Source organism: Wasmannia auropunctata, unplaced genomic scaffold (genome assembly GCF_000956235.1).
Source record: "Wasmannia auropunctata unplaced genomic scaffold, wasmannia.A_1.0 LD336095.1, whole genome shotgun sequence".
In the NCBI taxonomy this organism is placed as follows: Eukaryota; Metazoa; Arthropoda; class Insecta; order Hymenoptera; family Formicidae; genus Wasmannia; species Wasmannia auropunctata.
In genome coordinates, this window is record NW_012026795.1 from 1,441,776 (window position 1) to 1,455,361 (window position 13,586).

Genomic DNA, 13,586 nt, shown 5'->3' on the forward strand with positions numbered 1-13,586 from the left:
GAAATACGACTAATTATTATATCTTTGCTGCTGTAGGTATGTATGTGGCGTAGCCGAATGCAATTACTTAACGGTGGACGAGGCGATGTTAAGGTGTCACTTGAAGGCCCTACATTCGGAAGAGTCGTACTTCCGTTGCCCGCATTGCCCTGCGCCGCCGCCGGGTCAAGAGAACCAAAATATAGCAATCGACAAAATGGGCATTCATTTGAAGATGCATGATACGAGACTCTATAAATGCTCTCATTGCAATCATCATCATTATCAAAGGTTTGTACATATTTCATTTTAGTTATACACGCAATCATGTCATCTTTATATTTTTTCGTAAAATTTTATCGCTATCGTATACCATTTTACATTTATTATAATTTTAAAACATGTGACAAGTATGACTTAATGTACTTGATTACTATTTAATAACCATTATTGATTCAATTAATAATCAAGATAAATAGATTTGCTCTAGGAAAAATTTGAAAAATTTATTTCTTTGGTAAAAAAGTTAATACAGAAAAAAAGAAGAACATGTTACCTGTTGTTACTTGTCAGATGTTTTAAAATTTTCCTATTGGCGCGAGTGCACTTTCTATGCTCTCTGATAGAATTGAAATGACATCCAGGCACGTTGTGGAGCGACATCTTACCGACAAGCATCCGGAGAAGAGACCTTTCGTGAAAGTAGTGAGGGAAATCGAAAACACGGATAATGTTCAGCAACCAGTCCAGGAGGAGACCGAGGAAGAGATACCCGATCCGGACGGCAATCATTGGAAGTGTAATCTTTGCAATTTTAAATGTGTCTACAAAGCCGACGCAGCCGTTCATGCTGATACAGTTCATGGCGAGAGCTGTCAATACAAGTGCACCATGTGCACGTACAAAACGAACGGAAAGATGATTCTCGAGCAGCATATAAACAGCAAGCACGTGTACGATGGCAACACCGATTACACCATGGTATACCAGAGGATAAAAGGTGTCAACAAACGGAGCACAGAAGCGACCGAGCAAAGCGTGCAGCAAGACGAGCCGTTCGACACGACGCCACTTTGGAGTAGAAACATGCCGCGAGTTCGACATATCCGCGGGATTCTGTTGGAGGAGGAGATTGAAGCGCCCGCAACGAGCGAGCCGTCCACAACTTCAAAGGTATATTTCGGCAAACGCAGGAGCGACGCGGAATTCGTGACGAGGCCGGCTAAGATAAAAGCGACTGGGAAATCGACATCTCTCGACGATAATGATAAACAGTCTAAGGAGAAGTCAAAACGGTCGCTCTCGTGCGATGGGGCTGAAGGCGAAGGAGTCGCCGGCATCAAATCGGCTAGAGACTCGAAAACGGACGCGGGTGAACTGAGTGACGTTAACGATTCTGACGTTGGTAGGTTTGGGCCTTACGGCAAACCGGACGACAATATGTACGTTTGTACGCTGTGTAATCATTTCAAGACGAAGTACAAGCATGATATGAGAGATCATCTTTATAGGGAGTTGAACTACCCGAGGTAAGTAATATACGTTATGTTGAAACTTATAACGCGCGAAATGTGTATCACAAAGATCTGCAACGTAATTTAAAATCGAGCAGAATCTGTCGCTCCAATCTGCCTTTACATTGTGTTCTGGATATCTCATTGTGTTTATATTTATAACTTTAACTAGTAGAATACAAAGAACGGTTTAGAGTCAAAATTTGCCTGTGAGGAAAACGTTTGAAATTGATTTATCTTTATATTATTGGATCAAAACTTGAATATAAAACTTTGCTTTGCTTAAAATTGTCCACATTACGGGAAACTTTATGAAAACACGGTTTTTTTTACATAAAAGCGTTTTGCAACCATGCATTTTTCTAATGAACAAGTAACTGTGAACAAAAAAGAAGTCTTTATTAATTTTTTCGCACGACGCATAATGATATGAATTTTTGTGTAAAAAAATTGCATTTTTACAATGTGTTCCCCAAATTGTAGATAATTTTAAGCTTCATATTCGAGTTCAGCAAATTCGATAATATAAACATGAATCGATTTCTCTCATAGTCAAATTTTGGTCTAAAATTAAATTTGGTCTAAAGCCACCATTCTTTATAGAAGATGCAGTTACATGTTAATCTGTTGCAATTCTTATTCCAAGCCGCTAACAGATTTAAGTTATTGATTGTTAGTTCACTAAACTGTAGGTATTTTTAGAAAATGTTCTTTGCAAATGCTATTATTAAGAGAATTTATGTGTCTGTTTAGATGGCATTGTAAGACTTGCGGATACACATCGATAAATCGTAAAGCACTGTTGCAGCATTTTGTAAAACATCATAGTGGAAAATCTCCAGAGCACGAGCCACTTTCGCCGGATAATGCAATTGAGGACTGGGTACTTATTAAAACTCTTAACACTTTATTATATTCATTGCAAATTAATAAAGCAAAATTTAGTAACATTAATTAATAAAATTAAGTTAATGAAATTTATAAAATAAAAATTAATAAAATAAATGGATAAAATTAAATATAAATATTTTATTAAATTAAATATGCATATATATTACTTTATTTTATTTAATTTTTACTTTATTAAATTTTGTTTTCTTATTAGAAGTAAGCGCTATATGTAATTTGCAGGTGATGACTTTATTGAAAAAGCAAACGGACATGATCAAGGCTTGGTCTCGAAACATGAATATTGTTCTTAAAAATATATCTGGTGGTATAAACTCTTCAAATCCAGATGTTAGTCCCGTGAAAATCCCAACCGGCAAAAGAACCGTGAATCTCGCACCTACGATATCCACTCTGCAAAACGATATTCTTGAAGATGCCAATAGAAGCATGGACATTGATGACGACGACAGCCGAGACAATGAGGATCTTGTAATCGATATGAAGGAGGACGAAGATAAGAGCAATGAAGAAAATGATAAACGTAAGTATATAGATTACATTCAGAACAGTTGCAGCCTCGTTTGTATTACCGTCCGTCAAAATCAAACATATCGATACGATTTTCTTTGATTTTATCTCGCAGTTCGCGACAAGGCCGAGGACAATCTGGAAAAGCCAATTATCTGCAAGCACTGTCAATTGTCGTTCAACGGCCAGCGCGGATTTAAGCTGCACGTGCAATATTCGCATTTGAAACGGTTCTGCTTCCTGTGCCCCTACTGTGACCGCAGCGCTAGTTCGGAGAAGACGATGCGCCAGCACATCCGCGCGAAGCATCCGAACGATCCGGAAAAGATTATACACAATCCGGATGCGTGGACGAACACGAAGATGAGCGACGAGTTCTGGGAGAAGGAATACGGTCTCCCTCCACTGAAGATTAAAAAGCGGAAACCGAACGCAGAGAACAGTGCCAGCAACATCGCGGCCACAACCGCTTCCGCCGGTAGTCGCTTTGAGAAGTGCAAATTGTGCAGCTTTACAGCCATGAATACCACCGGCCTGAAGAGCCATATGAGGACACACGTCACTCATAACACTTTCAAGTGCCTGTATTGCACCTACAGCTGTTTCTTCGAAGCAGAGATGTTGGAGCATTGGGAATTCAATCATCCCTCGGTACCGCTGCAATACAAACAAGTGCCGCCGGTGACCGATTCCTCTTTCGGCGAAACGAAAAACAAGCCGCCATCGACGTCTCAAAAACGGGATGTCGACGCGTCGAAGAACGCGGAGGAAGAACGCGATTCGGAGTCGACTAAATACTACGGCTGTTTCTATTGCAAACTTCGCAGCGCCTCGCTACCGTCCATCAAGCAACACTGGAATCTCACGCACAAGGAATTAAAGAGTTCGGAGGCATCTTTGAGTATCAAGTTACCGTTTAGATATAAGGAGATACTGGTGCCGAGATTATCATCTGCAAGTTCCACGAAGAAGGACGTCGTCAAGCGCGACCAAGCGAAGCAGACGGAGAACTTTTCGCCTGTCATTCAGCAACACGTATGGGTTTGCCAGTGGTGCCAGGAATTCTGCGAGACCGCCAGCGATAAATTAAAGCATCACAGCATGTTCCATTCGCATTTACCATCCAAATGGATACAACAGGAGTCGAAAGAGTAAGTGCTTGCTCGTACATACCGTTTCACGCTGCACAGTCGTGGACATATTGGTTGCGACACTTTTTTTTAATAGATTTCGAAACGCACTAATATTTTGCAAATGCGAACCACGATTGGTGTACTGTTTCTAAATTGGAGATAGTACACCATCGTGGTGCGCATTTGCAAAATATTAGTTATCTATAAAATATATAGGTATATATATAAAACATATATACTAAAAACCTATGAAAAAAGCGTCGTAACCGATATGTCCACGACTGTACATATTTATTTCCGTCAGACGACATCTAACATGCGAAATCTATATTTTAGAACATCGGTACGGTTGGCCAAATACTCGAAGAGTCCCGAAAAGTATGCGACGAGCTCGAAGAATATCCCAAACTACGAATCGGTCGTGGAGAACTTGATCGCGAAGCATGTCAGGCAGTCCGAACTTGGTGACATGAAGGACGAGGAAAGCCGTATCTTGGGTGCCTCGACACCGGAACGAGACGGTCGTCAGGCCGTCGCGAGGAAATCCACCACCAAATCGGTTGTTCCATGCGCGAGACCAGGCCCGCGTGTATTCAAAGCGGTCGCGCGCAAGTCCACGAACCCGAGGTATCCGCCGAACATGTTTACGTCGCGTCTGCCGGTGACGCACAGCACAGACGCAGAACTCGAGGAGGAAAGAACGATAGACAGCAAACCGGTTTCGTATTACGGAAGACCGAGCAGCCCGGTTAATCTGTCCGAGCTGAATACGTACATGGTGGTTGGGGGCCACAGTATGAGAGTAAACTGTCTTACTCTCGCAACACTGATTGATATCAAGCCGAAAGTATTATTGAAGGACATCAGGAGAGATCCTAAATATGCCGCGAGTTTGTCGAATTTGGATTAATGTCACAGTAATTATATAGGTTCTGCAAAATTTGACTTTTTTTTCTGTTTGGAAAATAATTTTTTTTTCTTCATCCTCTATTGCAATTTTGCTCTTTATTTCCAGATTCGGATTTAGCGCATTAAAAACTGGGAAACTTTTTTTTCAAACAGTAAAAATCATACAAATTGCGTTATCCTTTGTATAACATAAGTAGGTAGATATAATATTCGTGTCATATCGAGATTTTCCGTTAAAAATAATTGATTGCAGATCGTTGTAAAAACTAGTATGTAAGTGGATCTGCAACAAAAACCCCAGTTCTCTATGCGATAAAACTTATTTGCATTGCTAATGATAAAAAGCAAAAATAAAAATACAAGTATCTTTTAATTAGAACCGAAAAAAATCGTAATTTAATGTTAATATCACTCGTACATTTTTGCTCTTGAATTTACTAATTTATAGAACACAAAGTGTACATAAAAAAAGAGATATGCGATTAAATAGCTGTATATTAAAAAAAGAAGATAAAAACCTAGGCGACTAGTACAATAAGTTGTAGGATATTTTGGCTTAAAATATATTGTCTCGAATATATGTTTGATGTGATACTTTTATATCTGGAAAGGTTGTTGAAATTTCGAATTAATGTTAAACTTACCATCACATTACAGATTTACATCGTAAATTGCCGAACAGTTAAATAAAACTATTTTTAATACCTTTCATAAAATCACAGTTACGTTAGCCAATTTGCATCACTCAATATTATGTAATACTCACATCATTCGGTTTAACATAAGTCAACTTAAAAAAAAGTAAAAATAACGTAACTCATGTATTTATTATATATTTTTCCTCTTATATTGTAATATATATTTTAAATGTCTCGTATATCCTATTTACGAAGCAAAGATAAAGTTGAATTTCTTTTGAAGTATCACGTATTATTTCAGTAATGAAATCGCACTACATTCGGATGTACAAAAATAAATATAAATAGATCAGAATTTAATTATTATACTACATTGTAATCCAGTAATCACACAAATTTTCTTTTCATTAAATTATTAATTTTAATATGATAGAAAACAGTAAGGATTTTTTTTTCTGTGAAAATACAAGACTGATAAGCGTCCTATTATTGTAATGATTTTTAGAACATTGTAAATACATGTACCATATCGTATAAATAAATATTTTTAATTTTTATAAATCGACCAATATATTAGTAATTATTCGCAATTTCAAACACATTTTGAAGTTATTACTTTCTAATGTAAAAAAGCAAGGAAACGTACATCTTTTTGATTTGTTTTTATAAAATTAATGAGCTGTATCTTGTATTTGTTATAATTTCCTTTAATATTTTCTCCTTTCTTGAAAATATGACATGAGGCGTTCACATTATTTATACATCTATAATTTTTTCTCGAAACTTTCAATGATATTTTGTACATTTTTCAGTTTCTTTTTCGCGACATTATGAAATTTCGTAAGTAAATAAAATACTTTTTACGAAAGCATTATTTTATTAAGATCAGTGTGAAAATTCATTATCGTGTTATTAAATATTTACGTTAGCAGAGATCAAGCGACATGTTAACAGATAAAATGCAAAATGAATGATAATCCAATAATTTGTATTATTTCGTAGAAAAATTATTAATGGTCCTTAAACTTTTACTTCCATAATAGTTACATTGTAATTTAACCCTTTAGTGAAGATAATCCCGCTCTCATTATTTCGTCAACCAGAAGGAGATTACTGGCGATTATCGTGCTGGAAATTGAAAATTTATCCATGTAAGTTATTCGAACACATATAAATTATCAAATATTTCACAGCATGTTTTAACGAGAATATCTTACCACGAATGGATGATTTGTTTCTTTACGTTGTAATTGTCATAAATGCCAGCGTCCGCGGGTTTTAAAGCTTCCCCTGTAGACAGATCCAGTCCTACTGGTTCTCCTAGAGCGGTGCTTTCCTCAAATAACTTAACGATTGTGTCTTGCGGATCAAATCCACTATTAACAGCTGTAATGAAGAAGATGAAAAAAGATTGATCGCGCTATGTCGCGAGTATCGATCAAAATTAGAGATTGATAAGTATCATGTTTACCGAGAATCTTCGGAACGACAAGTAAAGCCTCGGCGTAGGCCTGTACTCCCAAACGTTGCTTTCCTTTCACTTGCTCCTTGTATCGTTGAAGGGCTTGGCTAGCTGCAACCTCAAAGGCTCCGGCTCCAGGAACGACCGCACGATCGTCGAGAGCATTCTTTATCGCCCTAAGTCCGTCGCGCACGGCGTCTTTGAGTTGTTCCAACGTAAACTTATTGGGTCCCTGGAACGTCAGTAAATTAGTAAGAAGACCTTCGTATATACGCAACAGCACAAATCATTTGAGTTACCTTCAATAAGATAGTCACAGAATTGGGCTTTTTGCAATCTTCTATAAAGGTGTACTTGGTTTCTCCCTGAAAAATAAATTGACAGGTGCGTAAAGTTTCCAGTTAGCGCGGTTACGTGATAATTTTATTAATTACAGTACGGAATTTTTTTGTTTACCAGAACGTGTTCATACACAAGACCGGCCCATCCCAGATGCTCCTCCTTCAGATCATCCACAGAGTTCATAGCTACGCCACCGCACGCGAGCGCTAGACGCTCCATATTTCTGCGCTTGGCTCTGCGTAAGGCGATAATATTCTCCTTCGCGAGCATATCGAGGGACGACGGGTCGATGCCTTTTTGATTTATCACGACGAACGACTTATCCGTGCCGTCGCACAGCTTCTTCTTCAAATCGATAATCTTCTTTACGCGATTATCGATGAACACGCGCTCGGCGGCCACTAACTTTTCGCGCTCTTCGGCTGACTTGTAAAAGAACCCACTGTTCACCTATGAAATCGAAATTCACGGAATTACGTCTTTGATATCTTATTGATTGTATCGTATATTAATTGAATTTACGTCGTATTAGCATTAGCACGTACCTCACTCTTCTCATATTCCAGGCTCACGTTACAGGTCAGAATGTATGCGTTTTCTAACCTCTTCGGCATATCTGGATGTCTGGCTCCATGATCGGTGACTATGCCGCGAATCAGCGCGGTATCGCCCGCCGTTCTATGCTGCATCTCCATCAATTCGACCATGTGCAAATCGATCTCCTTGTCCTGCTGCCTAATAGCCAGCACGGCGTCCACGCAGATCTCGGTTAACTTGTCGGCGACGGTGTGGTGAACCTTGGTTCTGAGCGACGTCCTCGCAATGTCCAGCAGGCTCTGCTTGGTGGGCTCGATTGGGATTTTCATCGAGTCCAGGATCTCCAACGCCTTGGCGCGCGCCAGGTCGAAACCGTCCGTGAGCATTCTGGGATGTAGCCCCTCCGCTATATACAAATCGGCCTGCTTCAGGAGTTCACCGATGACCAGCACGGTGCTGGTTGTGCCGTCGCCGGTCATGTCGTCCTGGGCGGTGGACGCTCTTGCTATCAGGGACGCCGTAGGATGTTGGATCTGCATTTCGTGAAGGAGCACATTGCCGTCCTTGGTGATCTTTATGTCTCCGGCTCCGGAAACCAACCTGCAAATTCACACGTGATTCAAAGCTAGCGAGCTATTTATCATAAACATAGATTACGTATCATAAATATGGATTCGATTTTGTAAAATTAAAATTATGTCAATCGGTTAATGTATCCTTCATTAATTACATTGAGAATATCATTGAAAGAAGACTGGTTTATAAGTCGAATAAGAATTAAAAGGTTATATTGAGAAGCGACATTGGCGAAACGTCAACGCCTCTTCTCGCCGGCGATTCGTAAGTCATATTTCCTAATAAGGAGAACAACGCGATGTCGGGATACGCCGCATTGTTTTCCCCAAGGATAGCCTGACGGCTGGAAATCGTTCGAATGGATTCGAAATCGATTCTGAGATAGCTTTGAGATATGCATGAAAAATCTGGTGTGTCTGGCGATCGCGAAGCGGCAAAGTCATCACGGCACGTGAGAGCACGCGGATACGTACATCTTCATGGTTCCCTTGGGCCCCAAGTTGGTCCTCATCACATCCTGAATGCCCTTCGCGGCGGAGATGTTCACCGCCAGAGCTTGCGCCGCCCGGGCGAACTCGGCCTTCGGATTCAACAAACTGATCGCCGCCATCCTCGCGAGTTATTCTCGTTTATCTGCGGTCGTGGATACCACGCTTAACACACCTTCTCCGTGAGCAATGGAGCTATCCGTGGTCGTGGATTGTGGAAGCGCCAAGATCGGTCCTCAACACACGCGACGTATCGTTGAGGTTGCGGGTTTGTTCATCGCCATCTTACGGACTTAATATTAATAATCGGGTCACGTGACCGGTTTATCGAGGGAAGTTGCGGGAAAATATGAAGATTATCTATAGACATTTTTGCAGTTTTATTACAAAATATTAACACCACCGCGCGGGTGCATTGAAAAGAAGATCACATGTAAACACAAAATCGATTTATTATTCTATCATAAGAGAAAAGAAAAATGTTTATAGTGGAGGATACAGTAATATAAATGCAAGGGGCATTAACAATTACAGGAACACACGTACATCGCAACGTTATAACATCTTGCTTATTGAAAATAAGTGCATACGCAGTTAATATTGTATTGAACAGAATGTTTGTAATGTAGTAATACTTAATCGTACAAACTGTCGTCAGAATTTACACGAAAATATGTCCTTCTCTAAAAAGTACATTCTGATTAATTCAGGCTGTGCTCCAAAATCCACAATCAGCATTGAAAATTTATAGTGCACGTAACGTAAGCTATATAGATTTTCAGGCAATGAATTTTGGAACACTGCTTTAACAATGAGCGCGTTCCCAGCCAGCAAAGCTAATTAGTAAAATGTTATATTACGGAAAGGCCTGAAAATCCACCGTCAATGAAAATATACCATTATTTTCTAATTTATAATTTGTTGCAATAAAACTTTACCCTTGAATTTATTGCAATCAAAATTGTAATTTATTTCGCCCATCCGTTAAACACATTACTTCGTATGTGTTCAACGATGCGTAAAGCTGCTATGTTAGACAATATTTGCTTAGCAATATTGTGGCCCATGCAGCTGCAATGCTTTAACGCCGACTCAAACGCGCCCAGGGAGTTCAAGTAATAATTGTAGCGTCTGACAGTAATAAAAAAAAAAAAGAACGTACACACAGAATCTGTTAATCAAGAGGCTTCCCCGTTTTACAAATCTAAAGTTACAATCTGAAAATTTTCTCGTTAAAAGCGACTGTAATCAACTTCGCACTGTTATATATTATCAAGAATAAATGTTCCAAGTAAAAACTACAGGACTAGAGAACGGAAACAATACATGTATGTGTGTGCGTGCGTACAAGTATCATCTGTGTTATCTTTTTAGAAAAATATGTAACACACTCGATTCCTATATGGGCAACAGTCGAAAAATTATTTATTGCCTGCATCTTTATCCAGGACATTCGCATTTGTTGCTCGATAACAATATTTATTATAATAATATTAATATATTAATATTAATTATAATTAGTATTATAATTATACATATAAATATTTATTATTTATAATAAATCTCATTTCTTCAGATAGACTTTTAGCAGATACTGCCCAGGTAGGAATCAAGAATCTCGTACAAATCCTATCAAACTTTCTTATGGCACTACTTGTTATCGATACGCAGCTGAAAATCTAGTATTAAACATTCTCAATAAAAGACATCTTTAAAAAAATATGTTTTTTTGCTCGAAACATTTCCCGGTAACATCTTTTATCACGCTCTCTGTTACAAATCCTTGTATAATAATACAAACGATAGTGCGAAACTTTCGTGTATATATTTTTTTCTTCACACATACGAAAAAAAATAAATATCCTTCTCAGAATATTAAGATTTCCAATCCGATACTGAAGTCGCGTCAAGCTACGACTACAGTGAGGGGCCAAGGACTTAAGATCCAACCGTTTACGCTGCAAATGTTTCGATAAATATATTAAAACAGGTTACCCCTCTGACACTCTCCCTTCCTTTCTCGCGCGGTTTTTCATGTGTGCATCTATTAGTCAAATATAAAATATTATTGATATCTCCCTCTTTTAATTTCTGCGACTTGTCATCCTACCCTTTAACAGTCCAGCATTTCTTAAAGACACGGGACACATTCTGACCTATCCAATTCATTAACTGACGATTCTGTGGTTGACGTTACCGAATCTTTACTGTCATTCATCTTGTTTTTCTCCTGCAGTCCATCAAAATTTCTCTTTTCCAGTAAGAAGGTTTCATTTGTGCTGTAGGAATCATCTTTTACGTCATTTTCATCCGTCTCCGATGGCACATTCGTTTCGGGAGTTTCTTCCTCTGCAGTTACCTCTGTTTCTTCTTCTTTCTCATCAGACGCAGCAGTCACTTGTCCCTTCTTCTGTTTTCCCTTAGCTTCCACCTTTCCATTCATCGCTTTCCCCGCATTTCTCTTCTTTTGTTTAGGCTCTGCCACATACGCCTCTCCATTTTCTTTGACATCAGATGTTGTCACTACTTCCTCCTCTGCCTCAGCGTCATCAATCTTTTCTGCCGCAGCATTAAGTTTTCGAGGTGCAGCTTTTTTTGCATTTCCTTTTTTCGCGTTTTTCACATTTTTCGTTTTTGGGTTTTCTTCTCCCATTTCTATATCTTGCACCTTGTTATCTTGCTTCTTGCTTTTTGTCACCTTTGGCGGTGACTTAGCAATTTCTTTCACAGGATTCTTCTTGGCTCTTCCCTTAGAGGTCACTGAAACGGCTGAAAAAAAATAACATAGAAAGTTGTATACATGACAATATTGCTCAAATAGTACAGGTATTAAAAACTTTTATCAAATTAACATGTACTGCAGATAGCATCAGAATGTTGAGAATTCAAGATTCAGCCATGAAAATCTTTGGCTTACTGTTAATTCAAATACAATTAATCAAAACTTCAATACTCGTTCATTACGTTCTTGTTTATTGTATAGATTTGAATTATACTGGATGCCCTTTATAATTTAGATATGCCCGAATGTTTAACGAGCTACACAAATTCCTTGAGAAACTCCGTTGGAATTATTGCAATTAAAAAATTTATTAAAATTTCCTTTAAACGAGAATTCTTCCATTCTCTCTATAAATAAATACTTATGACCGACGACGATATTAAAAGCGAATTTGACGAGATGGAAATTAAAAAAAAAAAAAAACTTACGTGCATCATCGGTTTCCATTTTTTTTGCTTTGCCGCGTTTTCTGCCGCCCGCGGTTACCTCTGCCTCGTCCTCCGCAGTAGCTTCGATCGCGTCCTCCACTACGTTCTTACGTTTTCTAGGCACCCTCGCAGCGGCCGGTGCCGGCGCATCGTCCTCTTCCACCGCTTTCGCAGGGCGGCGAGTCGTCTTCCTCACGGGGCTTCCACCGGCAGCGTTCTTCTTTCCCGAATCTCCGGCGCTGTCCTCGACCGTCTTCTGCTTCCTGGCAGCCGGTACCTTGGCTTTCGCCTTCGTCGCCTTGCTTCCCGCCTTTTTCACCGCTGCCGCAGCCTTGCCGCCACGAGGCTTTTTTTCGGCCATCTCGTCGCTGCTCTCCACCGCCGCATTTCCCGGCTTCTTAGATCTGCTCCTTGTAGGATTTTTCGCGGCGGCGGCGACGGCGACGGTAGCGGTATCGGCGGCATTCTTCTGCCTGCTGCGTGACTTCTTCGGCGGACTCACCGGCTCGCCGGCCCCCTCGTTCTCCTGCTTGTCCACCTTCGCCTGCCGAAGGGTTCTGCCCTTGGCTGCAGGCTGCTGCTTCGGCTCGTCCGCGGCCGCCGATCCTTTTGCAGCGGTCTTCCTCTTCTTCGGCGGCGTCACGTTGCCGTCAGCGGCGGCAGCGGCCATGCTCTCCACCGCCGCCTGTTTCGCCTGTCTGCGCGGTGCCATTTCAGCTCGGACTGACTGACTGACTGACTCGCCGGCTTACCGCCCGTTGACTAACCGACCTCTGACTGTTTGGCTCTTGGCTGCAGCTCCGCTCTCTCTCTCTCTCTCTCTCCTGCTGCTGGGATCACGAGAGACCGCGTATGCACGGCTATCTACGCTTCGCTGTCACGAAGGACAGTCGAACGGGCCAAGGTGAAAAATCGGCCGGCGCCGAAATGACCGGGCTCTCCTCGATCTGCTCCGCTCGATTCGCCAGCCGGCTTCGAGCTCCCGCGTGCTTCCACCGCGGCTCTCTCCTCTCTCTAAGTCTCCTGAGACAGGACGCCAAATACACACGCCAACGTCGACAACGCGAACGGCGCAACTACTGCGCCCTCGATGCCGCACGAGCGGATTCCTTCGGGGACAATCGAGAAGAATCGATCTTGCGGATTGATAACCGTCACCGATAACTGCCGAGAGTCACGACGATCACGCGGACTCTCTTCCTTCTCTTCCCTCCTATTCTTCCATTGGACGTTTCCGGCACCGCCGATCGTCTCTGCGCGATACGTGTGCGTTCCGAAATGTAATACTGACGGTACCGAAAATCTAATGTAGTTCGCGTTACGTGTGCCGTAGAATTTCCAGTATCGCTTCTAAACACCGCTGATTTTCAGCACTCGCG

The 13,586-nt window shown here is 40.8% G+C and overlaps 3 protein-coding genes across 16 annotated transcripts in view; 1 reads left to right on the forward strand and 2 right to left on the reverse strand.

Moving 5' to 3' along the window:
• Nucleotides 1–6,149, forward strand: part of LOC105462666 — a 28,640-nt gene extending 22,491 nt beyond the window's left edge. For all 14 annotated transcript variants that reach the window (XM_011709432.1, XM_011709442.1, XM_011709439.1 and 11 more), the window contains exons 14-19: nucleotides 37–270; nucleotides 624–1,508; nucleotides 2,247–2,376; nucleotides 2,625–2,925; nucleotides 3,028–4,063; nucleotides 4,382–6,149. In XM_011709432.1, the coding sequence (XP_011707734.1) occupies nucleotides 37–270; nucleotides 624–1,508; nucleotides 2,247–2,376; nucleotides 2,625–2,925; nucleotides 3,028–4,063; nucleotides 4,382–4,955 (3,160 nt within the window). In that variant the 3' untranslated portion in view covers nucleotides 4,956–6,149. The remainder of the gene's footprint in view (nucleotides 1–36; nucleotides 271–623; nucleotides 1,509–2,246; nucleotides 2,377–2,624; nucleotides 2,926–3,027; nucleotides 4,064–4,381) is intronic.
• Nucleotides 6,150–6,281: 132 nt separating this feature from the next.
• On the reverse strand, nucleotides 6,282–9,260 carry LOC105462667 (T-complex protein 1 subunit zeta). Its single transcript, XM_011709446.1, has 7 exons — nucleotides 8,983–9,260; nucleotides 7,942–8,533; nucleotides 7,511–7,846; nucleotides 7,354–7,419; nucleotides 7,064–7,286; nucleotides 6,810–6,978; nucleotides 6,282–6,720 (listed from the first exon to the last, which is right to left on the reverse strand). The coding sequence occupies exons 1-7, from the start codon at nucleotides 9,117–9,119 to the stop codon at nucleotides 6,648–6,650; spliced, it is 1,596 nt and encodes a 531-aa protein (XP_011707748.1). The 5' UTR covers nucleotides 9,120–9,260; the 3' UTR covers nucleotides 6,282–6,647.
• A 171-nt stretch (nucleotides 9,261–9,431) lies between these two features.
• Nucleotides 9,432–13,372, reverse strand: LOC105462668 (neurofilament heavy polypeptide-like). The gene is made up of 2 exons (XM_011709447.1): nucleotides 12,208–13,372; nucleotides 9,432–11,766 (listed from the first exon to the last, which is right to left on the reverse strand). Exons 1-2 carry the CDS (start codon nucleotides 12,917–12,919, stop codon nucleotides 11,129–11,131), a joined length of 1,350 nt encoding a protein of 449 aa, XP_011707749.1. The 5' UTR covers nucleotides 12,920–13,372; the 3' UTR covers nucleotides 9,432–11,128.
• Nucleotides 13,373–13,586: the final 214 nt, after the last annotated feature.

What these genes read in the sequence shown, in the direction of transcription:
- LOC105462667 (XM_011709446.1), bottom strand. Translation starts at nt 9,119, where the DNA reads ATGGCGGCGATCAGTTTGTTGAATCCGAAGGCCGAGTTCGCCCGGGCG. An exon ending in CCCAAGGGAACCATGAAGAT is followed by an intron (nt 8,534 to 8,982) that starts GTACGTATCCGC and finishes GTGAATTTGCAG; the next exon opens with GTTGGTTTCCGGAGCCGGAG. An exon ending in AAACAAATCATCCATTCGTG is followed by an intron (nt 6,721 to 6,809) that starts GTAAGATATTCT and finishes TTCAATTTCCAG; the next exon opens with CACGATAATCGCCAGTAATC.
- LOC105462668 (XM_011709447.1), bottom strand. Translation starts at nt 12,919, where the DNA reads ATGGCACCGCGCAGACAGGCGAAACAGGCGGCGGTGGAGAGCATGGCC. An exon ending in AATGGAAACCGATGATGCAC is followed by an intron (nt 11,767 to 12,207) that starts GTAAGTTTTTTT and finishes ATTTTTTTTCAG; the next exon opens with CCGTTTCAGTGACCTCTAAG.